At 43.7% G+C, this 25,085-nt stretch overlaps 1 protein-coding gene across 3 annotated transcripts; it reads right to left on the bottom strand.

Annotated features, from left to right (window-relative positions):
- Nucleotides 1-3,514: 3,514 nt before the first annotated feature.
- Nucleotides 3,515-24,624, bottom strand: LOC147429732 (uncharacterized). Of its 3 annotated transcripts, none has more exons than XM_086495971.1 (7): nucleotides 24,238-24,620; nucleotides 6,575-6,632; nucleotides 6,403-6,483; nucleotides 4,955-4,993; nucleotides 4,555-4,797; nucleotides 4,332-4,470; nucleotides 3,515-4,234 (listed from the first exon to the last, which is right to left on the bottom strand). In XM_086495971.1, exons 1-7 carry the CDS (start codon nucleotides 24,528-24,530, stop codon nucleotides 3,966-3,968), a joined length of 1,122 nt encoding a protein of 373 aa, XP_086352097.1. In that variant the 5' UTR covers nucleotides 24,531-24,620; the 3' UTR covers nucleotides 3,515-3,965. The 3 variants fall into 3 exon arrangements, with proteins under 3 accessions (XP_086352097.1, XP_086352099.1, XP_086352098.1); XM_086495973.1 differs by having other exon boundaries at nucleotides 6,575-6,621; nucleotides 24,238-24,361; XM_086495972.1 differs by having other exon boundaries at nucleotides 4,064-4,250; nucleotides 24,238-24,624.
- Between the last annotated feature and the right edge of the window lie 461 nt (nucleotides 24,625-25,085).

Genomic DNA, 25,085 nt, shown 5'->3' with positions numbered 1-25,085 from the left:
TCAAGCATGACAAGCACCTTAGCTGGAGTTCCCACCTCAAGCTCAACCCTAGCTTGCCGAAGGTCAAATGCAAGTTTAGGTCGGGTTTCCACCTCAAGCTCAACCCTAGCTTGCCTAAGGTCGAAGGATTTTTAACACTAACCATTGGAGGTCTTTAATGAAGCTAACCCTAAGGTCTTTTAAGCTCCATTAGTTAACCTTGCTCTTTGACATACCATCTCTCATTTGGGCCCCTTTACCATTGGCCCCGTGTTGAGATCGATCCGTAAGCACATGTCTATATTCTAACCCTTGTTTCCGTTTATTATCCCACATTAAATGATCAGTTTAATATGAGAAATTCATTTGGGTTGATTAGATATTAGATTTAATGACAAGAGACTATAAAATATCACTTGATTCACTTATAGTACAAGAAGAAACTGAAAGAAGCAATGAAGCACTTCTCCCTATCGTAGAGGTCACCATCGTGCTAAACCGAAGGTGTTCATGAGAAAGATGACCTAAGTATAATGGAGGCACCAAATGTGCCAAAGAAGAGCATCATTGTTATAAAGGTAGAATCATTGTCATAAGGGTAGAACCGGAGCTTTCATCCCACAAAGAACTCCAAACACACCCTCTAACCCCCATGCTTGGGATACTGTTGAAATCGCCAACTATACTACCAATCCTCAAACCCACAATCAAACTGCAACCACGCCTACCTTCCCTGCCCCTCTTGGATAGCATTCAAAATCACCACAAATATAGGAATGCGTGCAAAACTGCCACAAATATAGGCAAGCATTCAACGCAAGTTCCATTCTATTGGGACATCTCTCTTATAGCATGGAAGAATTGCTTTTTTGCTTGGTCTTTCAACCCCACTATACAAATGCTTATTTGTAACCAATTACATGTTTTTCATACGATGGAATCACAAACCTCTCAGAATTGGCAACGAAAGATGGATGGATATGGTTGAAAACAATGACAATATGTACATAAGCCCTCATATCCAATGATGGACATGAAAAATCTCCAAATATGGAACCTCCGAGAACAACCCCTTCGCAGAGATCTCCTAGATCTATAGTATATGCACACTTGGAGAGTTGCTTAGGGCAAGAGAGGACATAGTAGGAGAGGAACCTCGAAAAATGCAAGGGCACAACAGAGAGGGAGGATGATTTGGCAAAGATGCTAGAGAGAGAAACTTTGCAGAGCAGAGAGAGAATGCTAGAGAGAGAGAGAGAGAGAGAGAGAGAGAGAGAGAGAGAGAGAGAGAGAGAGAGAGAGAGAGAGAGAGAGAGAGAGAGAGAGAGAGAGAGATCCAAAACATTGGCAAGGTATCGTTGAAACTCATGCAATTGTGACCAAAGGTGGGCATCCTACTAGGGAAGTCCATATTCCCCTATCTTCACTATAAAACCCCACACCCTTAAGGGGAACCGGAAGAAAGAGGGGGAAAATGCTATAACTACAAGTAGGTGCACATAAGAGGTATAGACTTGTGGAATAAAATGCCATAAGCCTGTGGCCACATGAGGCACACTATTTGACACTGCTAGCAGTACAGGGCAAGCAAAACAATTGTGTGAACATCCAAAAATGAGAAAAGTGTCTCACATGGACACATCCACAACCTTCACTCCCTAGGATATATTAGGCCACTAGTAGGTCCGGAGAGGTGACTAACTCTAACACCTCCTCTCAGCTCCTGTCGGGTTGCACAAGTGTGGATCCACTAAGTGACGTCAAAGAGGAATCCGTCTTTCCTAGGCTGAGAAGACAACAAGGCAAGGCATGCCTCCATCTGCTCTCCTTCAAAAAATCTAAAGGTAATTGTCACTATGAATGGTGTGCGAGTGTCAACATGGGGTCGCACATCTTGAAGCAAATCTAGCATGCACGAATCATGGAGAGTAATCCATATCCACTTGCGTATCTCCACCATATGCACCATATCACTTGGAGCACTCTACCCCTCCCTGCAAATGCAACCACTCTCATCTTGCACACCATGTAGCATCTCGTTTGTAGTAACTTGCTTGAGAGTAAACTTAGTTGGGTGTGAATCCAGATCTAAAGGAAGAGAATCAAGTTGGTACAATGCACACTATCATATCCCCTCCAAGCGTCGGATACTTTATCTCAAATCAACACCCTGTTCTCGTCAAATACTACCATCATACCAAGGTTGCAAAGCTCGAACACTAGCAAAATGTGGTAGCTAAGATGAGGCACATAAAGAACATGGGAGATATATATTCCCCCTCTACCCTCTAAAGTAAGCTCCACATCCCCCTCCATACAAGAGCCACTAATCTGTCTCCAAGTATAACTGAACTTCAATATTACCTCAAATACATCAAATCATGAAAAGAAAGCATGTGCCTAATAACACCACTCGATGATCCAATCTTGAGAGTCGAGGAAAGTTAGATCCCCCTATCAAGGGGCACGGCTCCTTAGGCAAGGCCGGCTAGGTATGCATGTTCAAGGGTTCCTAAGGTGGGCTATGGGCCCGGAAGAAGAGATATTTGGGTGAAAAAGAGCATGTTGCACTCCTTGTCCTTCAGGGGTATCATAGTAACTCAAGTTCTTGGGGAGGAGGGTTGTGAACCACCACAAGTTGCATGTGCATGGGCATGCAAAGCTCCCATGGTGGGCTGAGGAAGCGCAATGAGCCATGTAGGAACATGCAGGAAGGCGCCATGGTAGCAGAGCTGCTTGTGACGGGGGTGGAACCAAACGAGGTGAAAGTGGCACTGGCATCAATTTGCACATTTTCTGCGAGCCAAGCCAAGGTCTACACATAGAGTGTTGGGATTCATTCTCTCTCCCTATGCTGCTCGATGCCTTCCATGTCATGGCTAAGCCTGATTTCACATGCAAAGTGCCCACTTTTGGGGCATTTTTGAAGTGGCCCTTGGCCAAACGCCCTCTAAGGAGTTATTTCCCACAAGCAAGAAGCTTTGACAATTTTGGGAATATTTCGCAAGCTTTTCACATGATTCGAAGAAGCCCAGAGAGAGAGAGAGAGAGAGAGAGAGAGAGAGAGAGAGAGAGAGAGAGACTTTTCTGAATATTTTTTCAAATTTGCAAGAGTTAGAAAACGTCCAACACCAAGCAAGGGTGCTTGCGGAATGAAAAGAAATAGAAGGACATGTGAGCTTCTTGTCTGCTCAAGTCCTGGTTCCTATTCTCCATTTATGCATGCTAACACCTTGGCCTGTCTATTTATCAATCTATAGCTATCGTCTATTTCAAATCCAGTGTACCATACCAAACATGAATTTGTACCTTGAGCCAAATTTTTATGACTTTTAGATGGATGGAGCATAGACACATGTAGGTTTAATTTGTCTACTTCAACCTCTAGTAGACATAAAGATCTTTCTTTCTTTTATTCATTTTCTGCTGCAATTTATATCAGTGTCAACAAAACTACCCCTTAAGAATATAACACTTTTGCTCCTGCATACACTTATAGTTAAATATATTTTGAACAAACAAAGAAACTAAATACTAGCTCAAGACACAATAATTTGAGCAAAGATGCTTCAAAAATTTCAGGTACATGACAATGCTAGTCTGAGTTGAAGCGATAGGAGTTTTCATAATATAGTCAACTGAAAAGCTCTTCCATGACTCGGGATGGGAAATGCATACTTGAACTTCATGGCTCCCAACTGACCAAGTCATCTAGGATTCCATAATGGGGAAACCGGAAATACTATTCAATTGAGTGCAGGTGTATTGCCCTACTTGAACCAGAATTCAGTAGCTTTCCAGCGTTGTATTGCATGTCATTTTGAATATATTAAACACCCTCCATATGAAGAATAGGTCTCTGATTTCTCGTATAAATGATTTGCTGATAAACTCGAGAGAACCACTGTTTTCTCAGAAAAAACATTTTGGCAAATAATAATTTTTACAATAGTTATGACTTTTATAGCCTTGTGGGCAGTTGAAGCTTATAGCCTGCTCCTGCAACTAGCATCCGTCTCTTTCGACGATATTTTTTCATCTTGGCTGGCACTCCCAGTGAGCTCAGGTGTGTTTTCCTTCTTCAACTGCAAATGTGGCATCCTAGAAATTTGATTTATTTCTGCAATGACAGTCCCTGGCAGCTCGGTCCAGGTCGGAGTGTGTCTCTCATGTCGATCTGAATATGTTGAGAATGCTCTTACTAGCAGCTTCTTCACTTCACTCGAATATTGATCTGGATGGCGGCGAAAATGGCCTGAAAACCAAGCTCTCTTTCCACATCATATAATGGGACAAGCACCAGCAAATGAACCTAGCCTCTTTTGAGTATTAGAGGTAGAAACAGAACGTACCAACATGTTTTGAGTCTTTCCATACAACCACATCTATCTTCCCACCAAGTCTGTTAAGATTTGAAGAAAACATGTGAATGGTCTCAAGTGGAGCCAGCTCATCTACTTCTGAGCATAAGACAAGTATCGGTCCCATATTCTGAAATAGACAGGCATCAGCACATAGCATAGGGTTGCTGAATAAATTCCAAACATTATCATAAAAGAGAGGCTAGGGGTGTACCACGCAAGAGTAGAGTGCATGCCAAAGCTCTCTCCTTTGGAGGGCAAACTGCTTAGAGAAAACAAAATCTAGTCCCCTGCCAACCGCATTTGCTGCATGCTCGATTACTGCTTTCGACCTACCTGGTTCTAGAGTTAAAACTTGTTGGCTCAAAACCTTTGCTCCAATACTACTTTCAAACTCCACAGGACTAGAATCAAAAACCAATCCTGCAATAGACTCTTCCACAACTTTGAATTTGTCCTGCAAATCAGAAGAGGAATTAGCTTGCAACTACTTGGCTCAACAATCAATGTGTGCGTGCGCGTGTGGGTGCTTCCACTAAATGGAACATGCATCCAGCAATGAGAAAATTTGCATTTTTGCAGCCTGTTTGCTGAAGATGAACAGCAAATCATACCTTATCAGTATCGACCTCTCCGCACTGGCCAAGCAAGATCTGCAAACACCACCTCCACAGTAAGGAAATACACACGAAAGCACTCGCAAAAGTTCAAATGATGAACAAAGAACTCCAGCAAGTCCATTTTTTTCACTGTAATAGCTTCCATAAAGACGATGGGGGCTGACAATGGCCACCGTTGTCATGTGGAGACTCAAGGTGAGGGCAGGCCACCTTCCAAGATGAGAATAGTAGATAATTCATGAAACACACTAAAGAGTTCCACACCAACCCAAATACACTGTTAGCTCTTGAGTTTAAGCTAGCTAGCCTAGAAAGACAATTAGAAAGGGAAGCTTGCAAAAGGAAGATTGCCTTTTAGATCGTGATGTTCAAAACGAGCCTTATATACCAAAGCCTTTCCCATAGCACCTGTTTGAGCCATTTGAATGGACTCAAGTCCTTGAAACAATCAATAGCTGTGTTAATGAGTCTACATCAACTTGCAGCATGTTGGCATTGCCCAAATAACCACATGGCCCAGTCACCATGGCATACCAATCAAGTGAGTACACCCTCTATAAAGCAATTGTTAAATGCTCCCTACTTGTTCTGCATACAGACTTCCCATATACATAAGAGTCACCTCCCATTGTCCCCTGATAAGCACGGATTGCTTGCAGTTTCTATTCAAGCTTCCTAAGACTTCCATATAGATAAGAGTCACGTCCCATTGCCTCGTGATAAACACAGATGGCTTACGGTTTCCATTAAAGCTTCATAAGACTTCCCATAATAAGCATAGAGCCACCTCCCATTGCCTCATGATATGCATGTCGGGCTTACAGTTTCCATTCAACACCCAAGCGTGCAAAAATGTCACAATGTCTTGCCAATCTTCAAGAGAAACACCCTCAAACCAAGACATGCCAAATGTAGACCTTGAAATAAATGTCATCCTGGTTAGAAAGCATCATCCCCCTATGACTGCTACTTCTGTTAGGATAAATCTCAACTAATCTTTTCCATAATCTCTTATCTATCACTTGCATTTGGTTATCACTAAATTAAAAACTCAGTTGATTACAGTTTTTAGATTTCAAGGCCTCCCGCTGGTTTTGGAGACTTGAAGATAGAAAGGATATTTCCAGATCACAACGTTGGATGAGCTCAAAGAAGTACTAATAAGAGCAAGCGAAGGCGAGTGCTGAGATTTTTAATTGGCATAATGCACCTAGTGACAGCCATGGATGTGATTTCCAAGAAACAACCTGGTTTAGGAAGACATGCTACATTGTTCCAATGTGAAAAATCTCATAGAGACGTTTAGAGTCCTACCTGTCAATGCTGAGTAATAACAAAACTACTTATCTAGAATCCCACCATTTCATCCAGCTGAAAATACATGTGCCTTCCTATAATTACAAAGTAATGTTAAGGAAACGAAGTTACTCAATTGAAAAGACCTGTAAAATTTTGTACAAGCAGGTTTTGTGTCCTCCCGAAAAAGTTACAAAAACAACAGGGCTGGGATGCCCTTCAAGCTCCTATCAGCCAAAAAAGAAACGACAAATCAGTTATATGCCTCAGTATTTGGGGGTTAACATATTGCCCATGCAAGATGTAAACAGCTCTTACCTTGAGGAGCTCATCTAAAAGACTCAAAGCTAAGGTACTTGCCATACCTGGAAAATGACTACAAAGATGTAAAGCAAATGTTATGCATACGGAAGAAGTAGCATTAAGTCAATAAAGTCACCGCAAATTTCAGTAAAAGATTGTTTTGTATGCCAGATTTGCATGAATGCAAGAAACCTGGGTAGCGTGAAATGAGCCCTAGAATATATTGGAATTCATATACCAAGTCATTTTATGTACTAACGTGTTGAAAGTGCTGTTGTATTACAATGAGTAACAAGGACATAACCAAAATATGATGAATAACTATAATATAGCTACCTGATTGTTCAAGGAAATGCAAACATTTGAGAGGTAAGAACAAAGCCATTATCAAATAGCTCAATTTAGTTTTAGATTTAATACAAAATAAGGAACTTTAGTAATGCCAAAAACTAGGACAAAATATTGTTGGAATTAGGGTTGCAGAGAAACACACACAGCTTGGAGAAGATGAAGGAAGCTCAAGGCACACAATAGAGAGTGTGTTACTTAGTGTGCAATGGAAAGATAGATAGCCCTAGAGTGATGAGCGTATATACAATGCACGGGGGAAAAAACCTCCTAAAGAGGGAAAAATGCCCCGGCGGTCCTAGTGTGTTCACACACATCACTACCACACGTATATGGTAACAAATCCCCCCTGGAGTGATGCGGTGAATGAGAGCTGGCACATGAGTAAAGGGAAGTGCCATGCCTTGAGGACAGGATCAATCCACAAAGGGGAGTAAGCCCAAAGCTTTGCGAAAAGCTTCAAGCTTCTCACGAGACAATGCCTTTGTGAAAAGATCTGCAAAGTTGTCCTGTGTTGGCACATAAGCCAAGCTGATCTCTCCTGCTGAGAGCCTCTCCATGACATAGTGGTAATGCACCTCAATGTGCTTTGTGCGAGCATGAAAAACTGGGTTCCTCGCAACTGCCAATGCGCTTTGACTGTCAGTGTAGATAGTGTTGGCAGTGTCCTGTCCAACACCCAAATCAGCCATAAGGCGTCTGAGCCATACACACTCAACCGTAGCTGTGAAGACTGCCCTGTACTCAGCCTCACAACTCGAAGTGGCCACAATAGGTTGCTTCTTGCTCAACCATGATATACATGAACTGCCAAGCATGAAACAAAAACCACTTGTGGACACTCGCGTGTCAAAACAACCAGCCCAATCTGAGTCCGAAAAAGCATGTAAGTCTGGCGGCAATGATCCCCCCTTGGGATAAAACAAGCCAAGATGTAAAGTGCCACTAAGGTAGCAGAAAATCCTCTTGACAGCCTGCCAATGCTTAGACCCTGGGCTATGCATAAATCTGCTGACCTGTGAGACTGCAAACTGAATATCTGGCCTCGTGTTGCATACATAAATGAGGCAGCCAACAACAGTTTGGTAAAGAGTGACATCAGCAAGATCGCCAGCATCATGTAGACTTAATTTCAAACCTGTTTCCATGGGAGTGGCAATACGTTTGCAATCCTCAAGTCCAAACTTACATAGCAATGTGTCTATGTAACTTTTCTGACACAAGGCAACACCACCATCACACTGCTTAAACTGTATACCCAAGTAATGATGCAACAGCCCCAAATCTTTCATCTTGAAAGTAGCATTCAAATCAGACTTAAATTCAGTAATATGTCTCTCATTTGGTCCAGTGATCAGCAAATCATCAACATAAAGAACCACAATGAGAAGTACATCACCCTCACACTTTACATACAATGTGCTTTCTGTTGGACTGTTACGAAAACCTTGTTTGACCAAATGAGTGTCAGCTTTCTCATACCAAGCACGAGGAGATTGCTTCAACCCATACAAAGCCTTCTTACATCTGCACACTTTGTCCTCTTGTCCTTTTATGACAAAACTGCGAGGCTGTGTTACATAAACTTCCTCAAATATGTCACCATTCAAGAAAGCAGTAACAATGTGTGATTGATGTACATCCCAACCAAAATGAGCTGCCAATGCACATAGAAAACGCACAGTAGTCATACGACAAGTGGGAGCAAAAGTCTCTTCATAATCTATGCCTTTTTGCTGTGCATAACCCTTTGCAACAAGTCGAGCCTTATGGCGATCGATCTCACCATCCGCCTTGCGTTTCAACTTGTAAATCCACTTCGTACCAATGGCCTTTTTGCCAGGAGGCAAATCACATAAAGTCCATGTGTCATTTTCTATAAGTGCATCATATTCTGATTGCATGGCAGCCATCCAATTTTCTGAATTCTGTGCTTCATCAAAAGACAAGAGGCTCCTCAACATCATGCCAACTAGACACAGCCAAAGCATAACAATCTGATGCATAAGATGCATGGCGAGAGCCTGAACGAGTACAACTAGACAAAGGTGCATCCAATTTACTGTCACGCAAAATGTGCACCAGCCATTTTGGCATACCTCTAGCCTGCTCATTTTCAGCCCTTTCCTCATCAAGTAGATAATGTACATCTGCATCAGTAATAGGCAAATCTAAAACATTTTCAGAAACCCCCATAGGCTGTACATTTGCCTCATTGAAACTTACATTCGTATTTCCACCACTGAAAAGAGGCAACAAAGTGTCATAAATGTCCTGTGAGCTTACATTACTGTCTCTAGTACATGACAGCAAGGGCCGAACAAAATCTTCCACAAACACTACATCCCGAGAAACCAGAATACGTTTTGTTTGCGGATGATACAACCTGTAACCTTTGCTTTCAGCACTATAACCAACAAAAATACATTTGACAACCTTATCATCCAATTTTCTGCGCTGCACTTGTGGCACCAAAGCATATGCCAAACAGCCAAAAACACGAATGTGCTCAATAGAAGGCTTTCTATCATGCCATGCCTCATATGGAGTAATAGACTGCAAAGCTTTCGTAGGACACATGTTAAGTACATAAGTGGCACACATGATGGCCTCAAGCCAAAAAGAATGCGGTACAGCTTGACTTTTGACCATACATCGTGCCATTTCCGTCAGTGACCTGTTTTTCCTCTCAGCAACACCATTTTGCTAAGGCGTATAAGGCACTGTACATTGGTGTTTTATCCCACGACTAGCCAGAAATGCATTAAATTCATGAGACATATACTCCCCCCCTCGATCGGAACGGAGGGTGCTCATAGTACATTTCGAGACATTTTCAGCCAGAGCCAGAAATTGTTCGAAGCACATAAAAACTTCGGACTTCGCTTTAAGCGGAAATACCCATGCATGCCTGGAGTAATCATCAATGAAAGTCACAGAGTACAGGTAATTGCCCAAGGACGGAGTTTGCATGGGCCCACAAACATCACTGTGCACAAGCTGCAACCTGCATGTGGCCCGAACTAAACCATCCTTTGGAAATTTAGAACGCTGCATCTTACCCAAAATACAGCCTTCACAAACATGTTTGACAGGTGCTTCAAGAGGCGGCAAAGAAGCAACCATATCAGATTTCTGCAAACGCAGCAAATTGGCAAAATTCAGATGACCAAAAGGTGCATGCCAAAGTTTTGCATCTGAAATAGCCCTTGAATCTGCAACAGCATTTGCAAAGTTTTGTCCACACTTGTCATACAAAGTGAGCTTATACAGCCCACGGCACAAAAGGCCAGATGCAACAATTTCATCACCAAAACTGAGATCATGAACTGTACATCTGTCATCCACAAATTTGACTACAAGTCCAAGTCTAGCAAGTGCAGATACAGACAAGAGATTCTTCTTGATCCCAGGTACATAAAGTGCATCAACAAGTGTGAAGGAACTGCCATTAGCAGCAGTGAGCACAATCTTTCCGACTCCCTGAACTGGATAAGAGGCGTTGTTGGCACAAGGACATAAGCTCACCATAGACTTGGGCACATTATCGACCAGTGTCTGGCCACATGTGGATGACCAAGTCTATATAAAGGGGACTCCTATGGTTGGGTGGACAGTCCACTCTTAATGCTCCTATGCAGAGAGCTCCTTGGTGGAGAGCTCAGTCTTGAGAGGTCTTATGAGAGGTGTATGACACCCACATTACATTGATGGACCTAAACAATAGGTGCCCAACTTGCTAGGGATCACATGGGCCAAAAGATTTTAATAAAGGTTAAAAGTAGGCTAAAATGCATTTACAACGCAAAACTAGTCATATTACCATGAGATCCAACCTTATGTACCACCATGTGGTGATGGGTCTAACTCTAGCATGCTAAAGAAGATGATCCAGAGTAGGTCAAGGAAGGTCTACAGGACAATATCCCAAGCTCATATGACCACCCTCAGTATAATCTCAAACAAAGTGGTAATGACCATGGATATGCTTAGTCCGTCCACAAATAGCAAGATTATATACCATAACAAAACCACCACGGAGTTAGAGTTCAGGCATCTCTTTGGATTCGTAGTCGGTCCCAGTTTCTCTTAGGGACAAGTCTCTCTCTCTCTCTCTCTCTCTCTCTCTCTCTCTCTCTCTCTCTCTCTCTCTCTCAGGGGATGGGTTTGTGATTCGACTCAGCTATCTGGATACACATCTATCTCATGGGTTACAGTGTGCCGTTGGTCAAATGCGGACATCTTCACACCAACTTGAGATTGAGACTAGTAGATTTAGAGGGATACCAACAGCTAGCAGGATATGCCGCCTATGCCATACACAGCCAGAGACGGAGACACATTATATATGTCGGTGCACAATGTATTATGAGATACGAGGTAGCTTCCACTATCTATTCTGAAAAGGCTTCTCGAGAGTCATGAGCTATCAGAACCAGAGATGTGTTGGCCTGTATCTACTTGAGTTACACAGACACAGAGATAGTTTACTGAGGAGATCTGGAGAGAGAGAATCCCAGAGACAGATTATTGATTTCTTCACACCAGACACTAGACAAATAGAGCAGCAGCCACCACTGCAAAGCTCAGCTCATACTCACACCCGCGGTACATTATTGATTGAGCATTGGAGCTAGGGAAAGGAGCTTCACAGCATCGACGGAGACTACAACAGAGGATTCGAGCCATATTATCTCGACATCCAGAGTATAGCTGAGGATAGATTCATCACCCAATGTATCTTTCTCTTGTATTGGGCACCCATTGTATCAGTGATCACACATACCCCACACAGTTCCAGCTAGTAGCACTTCTAGATTCATTTTAGTATCTCTTTTTTTGTACTCAGACATGGTACCAAATTCACAAGTTTGTAACAGATTGGTCTCATAGGTCATTTTGGCCTTTTGAAGACGTTAATATATCATTTCATTTCATTTCATTTCATCTCTCTCTCTCTCTCTCTCTCTCTCTCTCTCTCTCTCTCTCTCTCTCTCTCTCTCTCTCTCTCTCTCTCTCTCTCTCTCTCTCTCTCTCTCTCTCTCTCTAGTATCTAGTTCTTTTGTACCCAAACATGGTATTAGATTCATCATTTTGTAACAGATTGGTCTCATAGGTCATTTTGGCCTTTTGAAGACGTTAATATAACATTTCATTTCTCTCTCTCTCTCTCTCTCTCTCTCTCTCTCTCTCTCTCTCTCTCTAGTATCTAGTTCTTTTGTACCCAGACATGGTATTAGATTCATCATTTTGTAACAGATTGGTCTCATAGGTCATTTTGGCCTTTTCAAGACGTTAATATAACATTTCATTTCATTTCTCTCTCTCTCTCTCTCTCTCTCTCTCTCTCTCTCTCTCTCAAACATGCTCTTTTTCTAACTCAGTGATCTCTCCTCTCCATAGACTTTCCCTTGTTCATGTATGTGGCATTGCAAATGTTCTAGATCGGAGTCAAGATGTCCACTAGATCATGAGCCAGTTCTTGTCTTCATTGCATCTTCCACTGCCACCTTTGACATGGTATCAGAGCCCTAGGTGACATGACCACCTTGGATGCTCGGATGTGGCTGATCCAGTGCCGTTTTGGACTTGATTGAGAGAGAAGAAGCTTGCTGTGGTTTCCCGTCTTTCCTCCAGTTTTGGGGCAGATTTGAGTATGTGGAGGCTATGGATCCTCGTCTACGACTTTCAAGTCTTTACCCTTGTTTACTCCAACTTCTCTTTACCGAGGGGAACCTAATGGAGGCTACAAGATGTGTAGCAGTGTTGGATTGCTTTAGTTTTCCCAGATGGAGTCATGTTGCCGTGCCTTCCCGCAAGGGGAACAAGCATGCGGTTGTTGGATCCAGAGGAGAAGCTATTCATTTCCGACTACTACTTCAAAGAGAAGTATTTGGACACCAATATGATCTTCTTCTAAAAACTTGTGTGTAGCGGAAATTAGCATGAACATAGTGGGCATTTCATTAGAATAGATTCCTAATGAGAATTACAAGAGTGCTTGGGTGGAGAGAGCAACAAAAAGCATAACACCTAGTTAGATAGCATGAACAATACTTTCAAAAGAGAAAGAAATTAAGCTATTGACAGCAGTTGAGGACCGGATTTGCATGGAGCCGGTCCCCCCTCCAAAAGGCTTTGTATTATGGTTTCTCCCATCAAGAGAGACATTGTACAATACAATTCTTTGTGTTCCTTCAAGACTAGCTAGTGCAATGAAGATGAAAGCACTTCTGGAGTAGGTTTCTATGGCTGTGTTTTCTTCGAGGAGATGGATTGGCAGATTTGCTATGCCTTTTCCGAATGCACGTCTTTATTGGACTTGTCGACAGAGCTACCTATCTGATGGGTAGCAGATTGATCATTCAACTGCATTTTTGTACCAAATTGTGGATTATGGATAATAGAGGGGTTCTTGAAGCAGAGGATGCTCTTTGATTTTCTCCGAGGATGGAAATCCGGTTTCAGGTGACTCTTGTTCATCCGGTATGCAGCAATTGAGGTGCATGCGTTGGAGTTGGCTTTGACAGGCAGAGGGGGATACTTATTTCTCCAAAACCACTTCTTGTTCGATCATCCACCATTCTTGGATGAGGTTTAATGTAAGATGCAGCGGAAGGGAATGTTGAACTTTGCTCAAGATTAGTGCTCCGAACTGTGCTCAAGGGTTCCTTTTACTTACGGCAGGGAGAGCCTTCCGTTCCTTTAGTGAGAGAGTGCAAATGATCACAAACAAAGTGGATGAACACTGTGAATGAAGGTACTGAGACTGAGAGATAGAGAGAGAAGAATACGACACCAGAATGTTGTCAAACCCTCCTCCGAAGGCCCCACTCTCTATGGCGAGAGCGGTCTACTTATGATTGCACAAATCTCTACAATGCTTGGACTTGCTGACGATGTCGACGACGATGAGGATGAGGACGACGACGAGACAGGCTGAAATCTGAAAATGCTAAGAGGTGAAATCTGCAAATCTTTATCTGCTGAATTCTGACTCTATGTCAGTGACAATGTCGATGACGACGATGCGACGATGATGCGCCGAAAACGCAGATGCATGCTGAAATCTGTGTTTTCCGGGCTGAAACTGCAAACTACACTGGATCTGACCGTGTGGCGAGGATCTACTGCAGGAAGGTGAGATCTGCGAGGTTCTGGACTTCTTCTGCGGGTACTGACTGCTAAAAACTGAAAACGCTAGTGTTCTTGATGTCCTTGTCGCGAAGATCTGCAAAAACGCTGAGGTTGATCTGCAAACCAAAAACGTTAGGGGCTGAAATCTGTCCTTGCTGAGGAAAACTACTAACGCTAGGGCTGATCTGCTGTCTACTGTCGCCGTGAATCTGCAAGTGCAAAAATGCTGGCTGATCTGATGCAAAAACGCTAGGCCTTCTGCAATGCTGAAAACGCTAGAGTTGTCGCGGGGGTTGGTCTTGCTGAGAAGTTGCCTGTTAAGCAAGGTGCTCCTGCTGCCTCTTCTGCCAGAAAGTGCTAGCCTTAGGTTTGCTTATATATTATCTTAGCAAAATTGCTCTACCTAGTTTCCAACAAAGGTCACTTAATGAATAAGTGAAAAATGTCAAAAATAGGAAAAATAGGTTTAATGCACTGGAAAATTCCCCTGATGGATTCTGATGGGAATGCTGATGATCATGCTGTGTGCAACCGGAGGATATGCATCTAATCTAAGTGATTGGTCATGCACGGTCACACAAGTGCCACATCACTTCCTATTCTAGACTGACTTGACTGACTGAACCCTGGTCGTGTTGTAGCTTGTCCACGGACACAGAGTTGGATGTGTCACGTGACATTTAGAGGTAGAGCAAGTGATGCCAGACCCTTAGCCGACAATGACAATAGTAGAAGGAGGTTTTGATAGAGTGTGGACTCCTCCTTTCTCCATGTTCCCTCCTTCCACGGTGGTAGTGTGGCCCTACAGATTTGGTCATTCCTTTGCCCTTAGTGATTTTGTCAGCACCAATTGTTGGACATGTTTGCAACCTCTTATGGGCCGTTTTCTTGTTGTTTGACAACAGATTTGTCGAGATCCTTTGGATGACACATTTGCACGTCGTGTCGGCAATTGTGGGGACATCTAGTTCCTACTCCTGCAGTAAGCAACATTTGGATGCTTCTTCCATACATCCCCTTCAAGAGCTCCAACCTTGGGGGCAGCTGCAGATCTGGCCACGGATGGCAGGTGTAGTAGGTTCCTCGCGGTTTTTTGCCCAGCTTTCTGGCATGTTATAGATAAGCCCCAGTGTTCTTCACGGGTTTGTTTCTCGAGCCGATTCCTTTACTCTTCTCTTGCGTATTGGTGTCATGTTGTGTATTGGATATTGAGTGCACAGTTTAGTTGTGGATATGTTCTCTTCAACACAAGTACAAACGGTAGTTTTGGTGAAGATTTTAAGAAAGCAAGTTACAACAGTGGGAGTATATGTGCTCTTCCAAGTCAGTATGCAGTTTGGTATACTGTATTGGATTGTACCTACAGGTTTGAGCTTCGTAGATAAGAGTAGTGGCGGACATTTGATTTGATCTCAAGGAGTTTGCTTGAGTAGCTAGATTCTTTTTGGGACTCCGACGGCTTCTTTGGCAAACATGATCTTCAGGTGAACTTTTCAGGTCTTCCAATTCTTAGAGTCCGAGTTTACCGATGGTGTCATTCTCTTCGAGTCTTGAGTTCCTTGAGATTCAAGTTTTGCTATTCAATTACAGAGGAAGCAATTTTACTCCAAGTTGTCTCAGATTTCTTTCTTCGTTCTTATTCTCTTTTCCCAAGATTGAACGCAAAGGTGGCTTCCTCTCTTGGGGGGAGTTCTTGGCTTGATCTATGGAGCTTTCAGTGACAGTGTTTGCTCTGTTCCGAAGTGGGGTTGAGTTAGTTACCTCAGAGTGTACTTTTGCGGATACTTCTCGTTCAAAGTACCGGCGCTCCATTCAGTGGAGTACCATGTACGGTGCCTTCTAGTCCTTGGTTTCCTTACTCATTTCTTGCAGCTTTAGATGGTGTGCTTTTAGCCCACAATGCAATTAGTTTCTGGGCAGATGTTTTTTCTTTAGTCACTTCGGTGATTGCTTCGTCTCTCTGATTTGTGGTGTGACGGTTGCTCTTGTTAGTGCATCCGAGCAGTATTTCCTCTTCCAGATTGATCCCTGGAAACTGTACCATTCTCAACACACTTATCCTTAAATTGGCATATTGTTTCCGTACAAGTGGATATTGGTTCTTCTTGGACTAGAAACAAGTTACAGTTCCCTCGAGCATTCTTCATAGTGGGGAGACGGTCTTCTTGGTTCCCCAAGGTTTGGTTCCAGGTTCTACAAGTATATTTCCTTTCAGATATACCTACCTCCGGTGATCCAAATACATTAGTAGACACTGTTGGAGAGTTAAGACAATATCCATGATTTAGGTGTTCTCCCTTCAGAGGGGGGTGCGGAGCCAGCTTGGGAGTTAGTTTGCGCAGACTACTTCCTTCAATTTTGGTGGTTCCATGTCCAACGGATAGGATTGACAATCTATTTGGTGGCTTTCCATAGCATCTTGTTCTTCTCTTACATAGCTTCTAAATGAATGCTTTGGAGCTAAATTCCCCGCCTTTGTCCAATCGAATAGTCTTCAGTACTTTATTGCTCTCCTTCTCCACAAGAGTGTGCCAATTCTTGAAGAGGCCAAATGCCTCGAACTTGTGCGGTAGAAAATATACCCAAGTAAAGCAGCTGAAATCGCCCACCAGCAACATGAAATAGAGAGCTTTACAAAGGGAAGGAGTTTGCATATGTCCACAAAGGTCAGCGTAATCCAACTCCAAACAACAATAGCTTGGCGTGTAGCAAGCCTTTGAATAGCATCTCGATGTTGCTTCCCACAAATGCAAGTGATGCATTTCCCATGTACTCCCAACATCTGGTAGGCCTATAAGCATTTTCTCACGAAAAGCAAGCCGAAGAGTATCATTGTTCAAACAATCAAATCTGAAATGCCAAAGATCACCTTTAGGTATCCTGATTGTTGAAGAAAGAGCAAAGAGCCTGTAGAGTCCTGTAAGGTGCAGCGGAAGTGAATGTTGAACTTTGCTCAAGATGAGTGCTCCGAACTGTGCTCAAGGTTTCCTTTCACTTACGGAAAGGAGAGCCTTCCGTTCCTTTATTGAGAGAGTGCAATGGACACAAACAAAGTGATGAACACTGTGAATGAAGGTGCATGAGTGTCACGTGACACATCCAACCCTATGTGTCCGTGGACAAGCTACAGCACGACAAGTGTTCAGTTAGTCTAGATTAGAAGTGATCTGGCACTTTTGTGAGTCTATTCGTAGACCGTGCATGCCCAGTCACTTAGTATAGATGCATATCCTCTAGTTGCACAAAGCATGATCATCAGTATTCCCATCAAAATCCATCAGATTCCATCAGGGAATTTTCCAGTGCATTTAGCCTATTTTTCCTATTTTTGACATTTTTCACTTATTAATTTAAGTGTCCCAACAAAAGTAGGTAGGGCAAATTGGGTAAGAAAATATATAAGCAAACCCAAGTTAGCACTCAATGGCAGGAGAGGCAGCAGGAGCACATGCTCAACAGGCTTTCTTCTCAGCAAGAACCCTCAAGCGCCAAGCTCCCCCATAGCCTAGCGTTTTTGGATTGGACACCCTCAGAAGATCCCTGGCGTTTTCAGCCACCCCTTGATCGCCAGCAGTCTCAGATGTATAGCGTTTTTCCCTAGCGAGAGCAGGCTGCCTGGTGTTTTTGATTTTCAGCCCATTAGCGTTTTTGGATTTCATCAACAGTTCCAGGCAAATCAGCGTTTTGGTTTTCAGCCAAACTGCAGTAAGAAGATCAGCGTTTTCAGCATGCATAGGAGGTAGCAGATTCAGCCCCATTGGTTGCAGAAGAACCCCCATTTTCAGCCATAGAAAACGCAAGCCAAAACAGTCATTTTCAGCCACCGAACAGCCCCGAAAATCAACAGATAGAAGACCACAGATTTCAGCCCTAAAGTCGTCGTAGTCATCAACACCGTCGTCGTCGGCATAGTCCCAAGTTGCATCAGTCCATTGCATACGCATTGTACCACCTTGTGCAATCAATAGTAGACCACTCTCGTCGACGAGAGTGGGGCCTTCGGAGGAGGGTTTTACAACGTCTCTGGCGTCGTATCTCTCTTCTCTCTCTATCTCTCAGTCTCATACACTTGCACGCACATTGTCCATTCACTTTGTTCGTGATCATAGCACTTTCCATTAAGAACGGAAGGCTCTACCTTCCATAAGAACAAAAGGAACCTTGAGCACAGTTCGGAGCACTCATCTTGAGCAAAGCGCAAACAATCATTCCGTTGCACCTAACATTGGTATCAAAGCTTTGGTAGTATTCTGTATCACTCAAGGAAAGAACCACAAGAACCACAAGAATTTTTTTTGCTTGTTGAGGTCGCATGAACCCAAGTTCACTTGGGCGTGTCGATTCCTAATCGTGTTTTTGAAAAGTGACAGGAATCCCAAGAAAGAAGGGCTTGTCCAGCCTCCCCTTGTGTCTCTTTTCACTCATAGAGAGCGGACCGTGCACTTAGCGGCCGGCCAATCGACGTGAGGTGGAAAAAAGTAACCTTGGTGTGAGCGCAAGGCCGCCAAGGGGTGCGCCCGCGGAAAGGAGTAGAACTCGGGTGAAGAGAAGATCCTTCTCGAGCACGATTTGCAAGCGAAAGATAACCTCAAGAACCTCAAGACCCCCAAGAACCCAAGAACCCAAGTTCCTCGTGGACTTAAGAACCAAGACTCCCAAGAACCCAAGTTCCTCGTGAACTTAAGAATCCAAGACCACAAGAACCCACAAGAACCCACGACTTCAGAATGGTCATCACTCGAAGCGGCATGGATGCTTCGCTTGAAGGTGATGAGCATGAGAGAGGCGAAGATGAATTTTCCCCACCATGAGTTTTTCCGACCCTCCCCCTTTTCCATCTACGACAAGGATTGCACTAACTCCTATGGAGGCTTTCGACAAGAGGATAATGGACAGGAAGTTAGAAAGCGAAGAAAGAATCGCAGCCATCGAGCGTAAGTACCAAGAAAGAATGGCAACCATAGCGCATGAGAGCGAGCAAGCACACTTGGAAGCCAAAGCAAGAGAAGCAGAAATGGATCGTAGGCACGCAGAAGACAAAGCAGAAAGAAAAGCACTACAAGAACAGAGCGACCGACAAAACAAAGAGTTCTCGCGACTCTATTCTGAAGTTCAGGCACAGATGTAAGAGATTTGGGGAAAGGAGACTCTCAGTCTCTTCTTCTCCTAAGCATGTCACACAGAATTTGCATGATTATGAGAAGCATGATGATTTGAATGATAATGATTTACATGATGGTCTGGATGACAAAGATAAGCATGATGATTTGCATGATCAAGATGTGATTTCTCATAAGCATGATGAGTTGCATGAAGAGGATGTGATAGTTCACCATGATGAGGTGTTAGTGGATGCTTTTTCTAGCGAAGCTAACCTCGTTGCAGATTCAATCAATCACGAAGAATCGATCTTGGCTCTCAAGCCTAGGTCCAAAGAACCCTCACAGGAAGTATTATATGTTCGCATGATTGATACGCACGCATTGTTCGAGTGTTTCATTCGTGATTGATTCCTGTATTTTCGTCAGCATCTTTATGTGATCCCTTTTCCTAGGCATGCCATATTGTATGTTGAGCATGTTTCACTCATGAATGAGCACGAATGTATGCGGATTTTTCATGAAAAGCTGAAAAGTATGCATTCAAGGAAGTCACATTCCATGTCTCTTCCTTGGCACGACACATTCATAGAAAGAGCACATGAAAGTATGAGCACCAAGCATTGGTATTTCCATTGTGAATTGCCACAGTTGATTGATTTCGATCAGAAGAGAAAGATTCGATCTCATTGTTTGTGTGTACGTGGTGAACGGTTTGGCACTCTGTCTCTTTGTTCATCTACATTGCATGCACAGTCTTTGAGGAAGACAAGATTTGTTCCAGTCACTTTCCATGGAATAGGTATGTTCATGTTTTTGTGTTGGAAATGGTTTCGGGAATTTTCAGCCATGGAGATTCTTGAAGAAGAAAGAGGCATGACTATAGACGAAGTTGAAGCATTGAAGGAGCACAGAAGACTTTGTGTCGTTTTCGGCGCGGCCCAAAGAAGCAAGCGTTGTAGACCTTTATGAAGTTCAAGTACCGCGCGACCCACACATCAGAGTGGGCCGACGAAGAGTCCCTTTCAGGATTCCGGATGCTATTGGCGATCTCCCTCGACGCCATACAGTTCGGTACCAGTACCTCACTTTGAAAGGAGGGGATGCCACGTGACACATCCAACCCTATGTGTCCGTGGACAAGCTACAGTACGACAAGGGTTCAGTCAGTCCAATCAGTCTAGATTAGAAGTGATCTGGCACTTTTGTGAGTCTATTCGTAGACCGTGCATGCCCAGTCACTTAGTATAGATGCATATCCTCTGGTTGCACATAGCATGATCATCAGTATTCCCATCAGATTCCATCAGGGGAATTTTCCAGTGCATTTAGCCTATTTTTCCTATTTTTGACATTTTTCACTTATTAATTTAAGTGACTTCCCAACAAAAGTAGGTAGGGCAAATTGGGTAAGAAAATATATAAGCAAACCCAAGTTAGCACTCAATGGTAGGAGAGGCAGCAGGAGCACATGCTCAATAGGCTTTCTTCTCAGCAGGAACCCTCAAGCGCCAAGCTCCCCCATAGCCTAGCGTTTTTGGATTGGACACCCTTAGCACCCCCCAAGATCCCTGGCGTTTTCAGCCACCCCTTGATCACTAGCAGTCTCAGATGTACAGCGTTTTTCCCTAGCGATAGCAGGCTGCCTAGCGTTTTTTATTTTCAGCCCATTAGCGTTTTCGGATTTCATCAACAGCTCCAGGCAGATCAGCGTTTTGGTTTTCAGCCAAACTGCAACAAGAAGATCGGCGTTTTCAACATGCATAGGAGGTAGCAGATTCAGCCCCATTGGTTGTAGAAGAACCCCCATTTTCAGCCATAGAAAACGCAGCCAAAACACTCATTTTCAGCCACCGAACAGCCCCGAAAAACAGTCCCAAGTTGCATCAGTCCATTGCATACACATTGTACCACCTTGTGCAATCAATAGTAGACCACTCTCGCTGACGAGAGTGGGGCCTTCAGAGGAGGGTTTTACAAGTCTCTGGTGTCGTATCTCTCCTCTCTCTATCTCTCAGTCTTATACATACACTTGCATGCACATTGTCCATTCACTTTGTTCGTGATCATAGCACTTTCCATTAAGAATGGAAGGCTCTACCTTCCATAAGAACAAAAGGAACCTTGAGCACAGTTTGGAGCACTCATCTTGAGCAAAGCGCAAACAATCATTCCGCTGCACCTAACAATGAGACTGAGAGATAGAGAGAAGAATACGACACCAGAATGTTGTCAAAAACCCTCCTCCGAAGGTCCCACTCTCTATGGCAAGAGCAGTCTACTATTGATTGCACAAATCTCTACAATGCTTGGACTTGCCGACGATGAGGACGACGACGAGACGGGCTGAAATATGAAAACGCTAACGGCTGAAATCTGCAAATCTTTATCTGCTGAATTCTGACTCTATGTCAATGATGACGACGATGCAACGACGACCCCCTTAAAAGGCAAATGCTGAAATCTGCGTTTTCCGGGCTGAATCTGCAAATTGCGCTGGATCTGACCGTGCGGCGAGGATCTGCTGCGGGAAGGTGAGACCTGCGAGGTTCGGGACTTGTTCTGCTGTGTCTAAGTGCTGAAAACTGAAAACGCTGGTGCTTCTTGGGATTCCGTCGCGGTGAATCTGCAAAACACTGAAGTGTTATGCTGATGCAAAAACACTAGGGCTGAAAATCGTCTGCTGCGGTGGGAATCTGCTAACGCTAGAGAACCTGTTGTGTTGCTGTCGCTAGGGCCAATTTGTTGTGCAAAAATGCCAAGGCTGGTCTATGTGATCAAACGCTAGGACCTTGCTTCTGATGCTCCTGCTCAGAAGGTGCCTGTTGAACAGAGTTCCTACTGCCTCTTCTGCCCATAAGTGCTAGCGCTAGGTTTCTATATATACAAGCTTATCAAATTTTCCCTACCTAGTTCCCAACAAAAGTCGCTTAAAAATAATAAGTGAAAATTGGCTAAAATAGGGAAAACAGGTCTAGGCACTGTAAAAATGCTCCTGATGGGTTCTGATGGAAATCTAATGATCATGCTGTGTGCAACCAGAGGATATGCATCTAATCTAAGTGTCTGAACATGCACGCTCTGCGAACAGACTCACAAAAGTGCCAGATCACTTCCTAAGCTATACTGACTGGACTGAACTGAACCCTTGCCATGAAGTAGCTTGTCCACGTACACATAGGGTTAGGTGTGCACGTGACAAGTCAATTCTCCACCGAGCCCCTTTTGACCCCCTTGCTAGAGTCACAATCCTGAATACATACAGCATCCTCTATAAAAATCACCTCCATGCCTAGCTTTCACACCTCATGCACAGACATAAGATGAAATCACAGCTTTGGAGCATAAAGTATCTTGGAGATATGTTGTCACAAATGATGATGTGGCATGACCACCCGCGAACAGGGCAAACCCTATGGACATGTGACGTGGCAGTACAAATGTTCGCAAATTGCATTGACAACCAGATGACATGGTACAACTATACGGACGTCCGTGAAACGCGTTGATTGCTGACGTGGCAGAACAGTATGGGATTCCTCTTTTTGCGCCGACAATGCTGACGTGGCAGTCTGTACGGATTTTCGTAAATTGCGTTGGTGGCTTTTTCTACCAGCTTTTGGAACCATTAGCTTTTGAACCAATTGCTTTTAAGTTTACTGCTTTTTGGGGCTCTGCTTTTGGTATCCCTTGTATCAATAAATAAGCCCCAAGGGCTTCAATTCTCAGAGCATCTGGACGTAGAGTCTGAGAGTCGAGGACCCGCGGGAGTTGTACTTTGATCAAGCATTAATATTAAAGAAATACCGAAAGGGGCGCCAGTCTTTGGGACCAATCTCTCTGGGCACCGAACTACGTCGGGCCGTGTCGACCAAATTGAACTATGATTTTAAAGTTGTGAAGTATTTTAAGTGAATCTCTCTCTCGTGTCGCGAGAGATTCTAGACTTGGGGTGCCCAAGTTTGTGACAATGGTATAAGAGCACGGCCAATTTCTCTTCTACCGAGAAATCCGATCCTTCTTGCGACACACATGGATTCAGGAAAGAATCACACGACTCCTCTTGCCACCTCGGAAACGGGAGGCGGTACGGAATAATCAAGTGGATAAGCAAAGAACGAGTATGGGCCACCTGGCCTTTGCAGTATCAACTCATGGAGATGCAACATCAACAACAGTTGACACATGCGTAATGCAGATGCTTCAGTTTGCCAAGGACCCACAATATGCCAAATTTTTGACTCGGCATCCGATGGATGAAGTGCACACTCACTAGCAGAAAGCCATTGAGTCACCAATAAAACCAGCAATCAAGAAACCTTCTGTCCCACGGATGTTTACTGAAGATGAACTCGAGGACATTGTCGAAATACGAGTCAACCAACTATTTGGGTCAAAGGAGAAGCAACTAAAGAAACGTAACAAGGGAATTGACTTCCCTGGTTACTTGGGCCGAAAATCCTCTTTTGAGAAAGCAAGATATTAGAAATTGAGAAAGCAAGATATTAGAAGAAGCGTGTACGCTTTGAAGCATTGTCCAGTTCATCCTCATCTTCTTCTGACAGCTCGGACAACTAATCCTTTTCTGACTCGAGTGATGAGGATGAAAGAGAGAGGGAAATCTATGCCAAAAATCCTTCAGGTGCTACAGGGATAACCTCCATAAATGTGTGTCTTGTTGGCTAAGTAAACATTTTCTTCTAGCATTAGCATTGGCAAGTCGCATTGTGAGCAAGATCATGATGAGTACATTTTGTAAGTGTCTATAATGATTAGTTGTAAAATAATGTTATCACAAACTTCAATTGCAACATGTGGAGAATCAAATTAAGATCTGGAACTCAAGACCAACAAACGCACAACCGGATCTTCAAATGAGTGACTGTCATTCCTAAAGCAAAATAGAAAGCCGCCCTAAAGTCATTCAGCTCCTCTGTAAATTAACCTAAAGCAAGTCACATACCACTTGCAGCCATGATTGCAAATCATGCATGGGCATTTTCGACTTTGCAAAATGTTCACATTCAAATGAGAACATTCCCATAAGAGCATAGACAGAGAACCAAATTTGACACTTGATAGTTGAAGGCTTACAGGTTGAGAGGATGGGAATGGCAGACTAAACAATCCCAACCAAGCGAATTGTAGAGCTGGGTGAATGCGGTGAGTTGCCTGCGTTCGCTGAACATCCATGCCAAGATGACTGCGATGCCAGATGAGTGCCCTTTTGCCTGCATGCTTCTCTGCTGCTTCTTTCCTTCTTCATCGTTTCCTTCGTTCTCTCCTCCTCCTCTTCCAACTTCTGCTTCATCTTCTTCTTCTGTACGATGAGCAACGTGGCACCTTTCCCAGTACCAGAAGCTGCGTTTGAAGAACTGGCTAGCCATGTGTTGAAGTGTGCTGGATAAAGTCACTGCAAGTATTTACATAAAAATTCGCTGCCCAGAACACATTGTATAGTATTTTCACAAAAAATCGCTGCCCCGACGCCCAAATCATCAAGGGTGCTTACACATTGGAAGTGGACAACGTGGTTTTTTAAGCTTGACCAATAGCATTGCATGGCCTCAACGAAGCGCTTACACACCAAGTGTTGGACATCGCGTGTAGAAGCTGAGTCAACTGCCAACACATGCCCAAACTTCGAACGAATTTGCGCAGCCAGCCACAGCTGTCCAAGGATGGGCATGCAACGTGAGGACCAATCATTGCCAAGCTCCCCTTTCCCACTTATCGCGTTCGTGGGCTTCTGCAGCCTGCTCGACATTTGAAAAGGGGAGCTGATAGCGCTGTGTTTTGCATCTTGCAAGACCTTCGCCTCTCACCATTCCCGGCTCTTCATCATCTGCAGCCCTGACATTCCAGGTATTTCAACTTTTTTGCATTTTATGTGCTTCTGCTTCAGCTTCATAAACTTAAAAAAGGCTACTGTTTTGTTATGT

This window comes from Adiantum capillus-veneris, chromosome 22 (genome assembly GCF_014529385.1).
Source record: "Adiantum capillus-veneris isolate H3 chromosome 22, ASM1452938v2, whole genome shotgun sequence".
Taxonomy (NCBI): Eukaryota; Viridiplantae; Streptophyta; class Polypodiopsida; order Polypodiales; family Pteridaceae; genus Adiantum; species Adiantum capillus-veneris.
Note: the sequence above shows the minus strand (reverse complement) of the source record. Positions and strands in the feature narration are given on the sequence as shown.

Bases quoted from the DNA above. Each gene is read 5' to 3' on its own strand.
- LOC147429732 (XM_086495971.1), bottom strand. From the start codon at position 24,530: ATGGCTAGCCAGTTCTTCAAACGCAGCTTCTGGTACTGGGAAAGGTGC. The intron at 6,633-24,237 runs GTAAGCCTTCAA...ACATCTTTGTAG, and splicing joins CATTCCCATCCTCTCAACCT to TCATTTTCCAGGTATGGCAA. The intron at 4,994-6,402 runs GTCTTTTCAATT...TGGTGTTTGCAG, and splicing joins GCTTGTACAAAATTTTACAG to ATCTTGCTTGGCCAGTGCGG.